Source organism: Plasmopara halstedii, assembly GCF_900000015.1.
Source record: "Plasmopara halstedii genome assembly, contig: Scaffold_110, whole genome shotgun sequence".
In the NCBI taxonomy this organism is placed as follows: Eukaryota; Oomycota; class Peronosporomycetes; order Peronosporales; family Peronosporaceae; genus Plasmopara; species Plasmopara halstedii.
Window position 1 is genome coordinate 58,766 of NW_020187031.1, and position 5,620 is coordinate 64,385.

Consider the following 5,620-nt stretch of genomic DNA (forward strand, 5'->3'; position numbering starts at 1 on the left):
CAAAAACAAATCGTTACATATGAAACACCAAGAGATCATCCAAAAATGCACTCTACCTTGTCCGTGTTGCTGCTAGCACGAGCTGTTCCAATGACATTCCAACCAGCTTTTACGTAGTGCTCGACGAACGTAAGTCCAATGCCTCGAGTGCTGCCAGAGATGAGAACAGTCTTTTTACCGGAGGCCATAATGTTTCAGGATATTTGATGAGCTTGTGAGGTTGAACGTGATTTGGAAAATGATAAGATGAGATATCACGCTTTGAGTTTCTCTATATCTGAATTAAGGTCTTGTAAGAAGATTGAAATCAGATTACGCATTCAAAACTTGAATAATATCCAACTCCAGACACAAGTCGTTTTTATGTGTGCTTTTTGTGGATTCTGGATATAATTGTTAGGATCGGAGTCTAACGTCATTCAATGACGTTCTGAGAAACAACTTTCAAGACTTTGAACGTCAGTTCGGGCGATCTCAACGGATAGGCATGAGTTGAATTTATTTTAGTGCTTAGTCTACACAGAGAAATTTATAACTTTATGAGCTAATTTTAAGAATGGAAAGCGAGCCTAGAAGTGAAGGATGTGCTACAGAGTCCAAGCGAGTCTGTACTTATGATACCTAAACTCGTCTATGGTTGATGGCAAGATGCTCATATAAATACTCCTTCGCCTTCCCAGACCTCGCCATTTCATGTGCGATGGGGATGTTTGTAAAAAAAAATGTCTGCCACTAACATCTAGAATCCTGTCGTGTTTGATCTTGCACTTCCGAAGATCTGATGATGAGCACAACTTGTCTCTGTCTATCTACGACGTGTGACTGCGCTGTAGCCACAAGCTGAAAGTTCTTCTCGTCTCGGTTCTCTCCAAACGATGATGTTACAACCGCTGCAACACGATTTGAAGAAATTTTCAACAACAGACCTGGTTTTGCTGTCAAAGGGGGGCAACTCGTATGATTTGTAGATCATGACCACAAATATTAAGACATCTCTCCTATGCTACGAAACTAAGAGGCGTCAACGCAGGAGGGGTCACGATTTTTATGCCATGCGTCTCAGTTGCAATAAAATTAGTAGTTTCTGTAAATAGTTATTGCAATCTTGGTGATGAAAGCTATTGTGACCTTAAGGTAGACATCAATCGTCTTCGTGTACGATCAAAGTTTGACAGCAATTAAACTTCCATGCCATGATTGCGAATCAATGATTTCTTCCGATCATGTGCAGTGCAAACCTGCTGTTTATGCGACAAAGCGCATTGCAGAAATATAGAGTGGGTTTGGTGTTTAAGCCTTTAGAACTTAAAGCTACTGGTGACAAAAGGGATGACAATGATGCTACCGTACGCTACACATCTCGACATATTGCTTTAGAGTGGCTGCAGACGTGTGATGTCGATGATTTTAAATTGTTTTCACCGGTTGCTAGCATGATCACAGCCAGAATTCATAGTAGTGTGGTGTTGCGTCGACTACTCTGTCAAGCAGCACGATATTTTTTAAAAGAGTCCTTGACAACTCTGTGTACATGATAGTTACGATCAATAGGAAAGAACCTTAATGATACTGTCTATCTAAGCATCTATGGACACAAACAAGCGGCAGCCGTCTGACACTATACAATTTGATGCAATGTGAATTTGTTTAGTGTGCTACTGCCAATTACCTGGTTGTGAAGCGATCTAGCCATGCGCCAACGCTCTGTATGTTGCTTATATTCTTATCGTTGGCTACTTGAGGGAGTGGCCTAAAACGTACGTCGAAAGCAGGTAAAACACTTTAGTTAGAAGTCACTGTTAGAAGGAGTTGTGGGGGGCAACACGATCCATTGAAAGTATGGTGGACAGATTCAGTCACAATGACGGATGCTAAATGCGCAGTCTATCTGTGCTTTCAGACAAGATTTACAAGCGAAAATGGAGCTATGCTTGATGCAGTGAAGCTAGTTCGTGGGTTAACTGGCTCGATAGTTTATGAAGCAAATGCTACTCGTCGAGATTTGCGTGGCGACTGGAGCACTTTTGCGCTTTCAAGCCGATCCCTGTGAGAAGCATTGACAGGCTGGTGCCCAAATCATTCGCATCTTAAAGTAGTAGTAGTACATAAATTAAGATTTCTGCGAATTCGAAATTGCATGCAGTTTTGTTGCGTTATGTGAAGCGAGTCGGCTTGGCGTCGATCTATATCCAGAGTTATACTCGAAGTTGTCGGTGCACCCATACATTACAAGTGCGAATTACAACAGACGGTAGTTTGTATTCCGCGCAAACGCAGTACATATCGATGGCTTTGGGAGCTCATGACGCAGCGAGGTATCGCGATTTGCTTCAAGCAATGGAGCTCAAGTAAAAACAGCATTGTAACAAATCATGACTACACACCATGAGCCACGCAAGTTGATAGCCGAGCTCAATTCGTGCGAGATCGCTCGCTGGTATTCCTTTGCGCCGTGGCTTCTATCGGTTGTTCCGTTCTACCAACATCAAAACTCAATTGGTCTACGTCCATGTCACCGTAAGTATGGATTAATTTTTCGCTCTTTTATTGGACGCGTCCGGTTATACCGGTCTCGTAATATCATAAACCGTCTGAGCAAGATGGCTGTCAACTATAATATAACCCAATGGGAATACAGACAAGCTGTTCTTTAACAAAATATTATGCTAGAAATGCATGTCAATAGACATTTTATCGGATAGCGATCCGCTCATCTCAACAAAGCCTTGGTAAATAATTTTTAAAGTACTTGGCACCAGATTGGATTTGTGAGCTGCAGACCATTGGCAAACAGATGGCCAAACGGAGCGAATGGATGCGTTGTGGAGGATATCTCCTTAGGCACTTGCGCGAAGTGACTGCGGTGCTGAAGCGAGTTGATCTCACTTGTCGAGTTTGTGTTGATAAATGCAATGCATACCACTACACACGTTTAATAGATGGCTTGTTAAAATCCGGGTGCATTTGACATCACCACAAAGTGGCTTCGGTATAATTGCAGGGAAGGATCCATCAATTCGACTCAGCTCGATAATATTAGCCTGAGCAGACTTCGCAGTCAGTTACCGAATTTTATTCGGTGAGACAGAGCACAGTGGGTGGGATGCGCGAAGCTATGAATCCTGAGCCAGGACGTCAAGAAGAACTATCTCAGCACCAGAGGTAGGCAAAATATCTACAAATACGTAGTGGGGCCAAATACTTTTTGAATGTAATTTTCAACCTACACCCGTAGCTTTTGCCGTCTACAAGACTAATTTGCTAGTGCGCTACATAGGATCGTTCACGATCGTTCCGAAAAAGTTATTAGTTTATATTCAGCTCGCATACCAAAGATAATGCGAACAGATGGAGTGCCACTGAAGCCACACCACGATTCCTATCTTCCGAGGCAGTCGGATGTGAGCGATTGTCTTTTCGACAACGCATAAACTCTATCACACCTACAGCTAAGCCACCATCTACCTCAAGCCGCGACGTGGATAGCCGTTGGACCTCTTTAAGCTGCACAGTGCGAGGCAAAACTTCGACAACTCGTTGAGAAATATGCATATTTCTATCCGGGAAAATGTCTAATGGCAAGCCATGTTGGCAAAACACTTTGTCGAGGATCCTCTTATCGGTATTTCCACCCGTTATATTTTCGTTGACAGCAGCGAGATGAGCCATCTTGCTAAGGTGGTCTACGATATTACGAGACCGGTGTCATCAGGCGCAGCTTTTAGAGGACAGAGAAATAAATGGGCTCTCTATCTTCTGTCGGAACCGGTAGGGTGGGTCAAAGGTGCCGTCAGGTTTGAATTGCTGGCACGACTCACATGTGCATATTTGTGTGATTACCCACTGATGCATATGGTAACCAATACATAGCCTTTACCAAGCAGTCTGTGCCTTCTCTATCAAGAAATGTGCGAAGAAATATACTTGGCAGGAAAGGTGACTATCTGCCATTCTTTTCGAGAGAAGTGGCGATGACGTCGCTGTTTGCATCAACGCATGAATAGCACTGATCGTAAACGGCATGGAACCAAGCAAGTGCATACTCAACTTGACGTGAGTATGCTACCTTGCAAGTAGCTCCTTGTCATGAGCAAGACATTAATTCTCGGTAACTTTCAGCTGGTACGACTCAAACGCGATTACGCTTTCATGTCCGTTAGCATCTGCTTAGAGTAAAACGCAGCCTATTAAAACTGCTAGAGCGTTACACGACGTGAAGTGGCCGATCTAGATTTGGAAAAGTTAGAATTGGGGGGCGCATGGATCTTTTTCTCGCAGCCGCAAAGACAACTGCTTCTACTACGCCTTAGCACTACCTAAGACTCTTTTTAAATGTATTGGTGAGGGGCTGTGCCATGTCGACATAGTTTGCACTCATTGTGCAAGTAACTATCCAGGCTGGATAGTTTGGCCAAGCCACGCCCTCAAATTCCTTTAAGATAGAGACACAGATCAAACTACAATGGCCATTATCATTGTTTGATCTTCTGCACGCCGTGCGTACCGCATATGAGATGGGGCAAATGATCTCTCAAACAGTTTGTGGTTGCTGCTATGGGCACTACGTTTAAGCTGTGAGAAACTATATAATATTTATAAAAAAATCGATGATTTTCACGTCTACAGACTGTCGAGTGTCCAATGGACGACATTTTTCTAAGGATTTGATATAAATTTTGCGGAGGATTTAATCGGTTTCCTGCATTCCCAACAACAATCAGAGCGTGAATTTACCAGCGAGACCAAACGAACATTGACATTCACGTATTTTGCCTTCACTGTAGGAAGTATGAGCTAACTAGCATTTCAAGCTGCACTTTACAACACTACATCGAACTGGTTGTGTTGTCGGACTGCTTCTCGTGCTCATGTCGAAGCTATTGTAACAGTCTTTGATGATTGTGACGACGATTGATAAACTTCACTAAATGAGCAATTCATCGATAGCCACGCTACGAAAACATTGCCAAGAAGCTGACGATAAAAACGCGCTGAGTTTCCATTGTCGTCACGAGTCAGTCGTACAATTTGCTCGCCGTCAATGCTAAATTGGGAGGCGTCAATGAATGACGAATTGACATCCAGGATTGCGGTCACATTCCAAAAAAAATCATTTTGGGCAGAGATTCGTCAACGGAAATCCGGAAGACCGAATTTACAAAATCCATCGCAGGAAATCCATCACAAGAAATATTTTTTTTTCTTTAAGTAGCGTAATAACGCGAAGATATCGGCGATAGAAGGTAAATGTTTCAATGTCAAATTTTGATATATTTCAACACGTCTCGACACTTTAATCCTTTATGTGCTTGAGAATGAAAACGTATAGGATTAGGCTCTTTATTAGAGCTAGACGGATAACGGAAAGATTCGCTGATGTTTCCAACTCTTTTGATCTGTTGATGATTAATGCACAACATTCTTTGGAATTACAACAAAATGACTGAAAAGCTGTTATTAAAGCAGTTAATCAGACTGACTGAATGTACTCAAGATTACTACTACCATGGGATCTCCGAAACAGGGGAACTCGGGTCCAAGTCGAAAAATTTGCCCGAGCTTTCAGCTTTTAGCTCAGCAATGAACTTGGTCATGGCCGCCACACTGTCCGAAGGCTTCA

General features: G+C 42.8%; 3 protein-coding genes across 3 annotated transcripts; 2 read left to right on the forward strand and 1 right to left on the reverse strand.

The window, feature by feature from the left end:
* The first annotated feature begins 563 nt into the window (after window positions 1-563).
* On the forward strand, window positions 564-1,848 carry PHALS_15013 (uncharacterized protein). The gene has a single exon (XM_036407479.1). It carries the CDS (start codon window positions 1,224-1,226, stop codon window positions 1,533-1,535), a length of 312 nt encoding a protein of 103 aa, XP_036262977.1. The 5' UTR covers window positions 564-1,223; the 3' UTR covers window positions 1,536-1,848.
* Window positions 1,849-1,861: 13 nt separating this feature from the next.
* PHALS_00042 (uncharacterized protein) lies at window positions 1,862-2,389 on the forward strand (the record flags this gene model as incomplete). Its single annotated transcript, XM_024727148.1, has 2 exons — window positions 1,862-2,046; window positions 2,164-2,389. 2 exons carry the CDS (start codon window positions 1,862-1,864, stop codon window positions 2,387-2,389), a joined length of 411 nt encoding a protein of 136 aa, XP_024572074.1.
* A 2,477-nt stretch (window positions 2,390-4,866) lies between these two features.
* Window positions 4,867-5,168, reverse strand: PHALS_00043 (uncharacterized protein; the record flags this gene model as incomplete). The annotated part of the gene is made up of 2 exons (XM_024727159.1): window positions 4,867-5,044; window positions 5,098-5,168. The coding sequence occupies 2 exons, from the start codon at window positions 5,166-5,168 to the stop codon at window positions 4,867-4,869; spliced, it is 249 nt and encodes an 82-aa protein (XP_024572075.1).
* Window positions 5,169-5,620: the final 452 nt, after the last annotated feature.

Excerpts from the sequence above, each read along its gene's own strand:
- PHALS_15013 (XM_036407479.1), top strand. The coding sequence starts at position 1,224 with ATGTGCAGTGCAAACCTGCTGTTTATGCGACAAAGCGCATTGCAGAAA.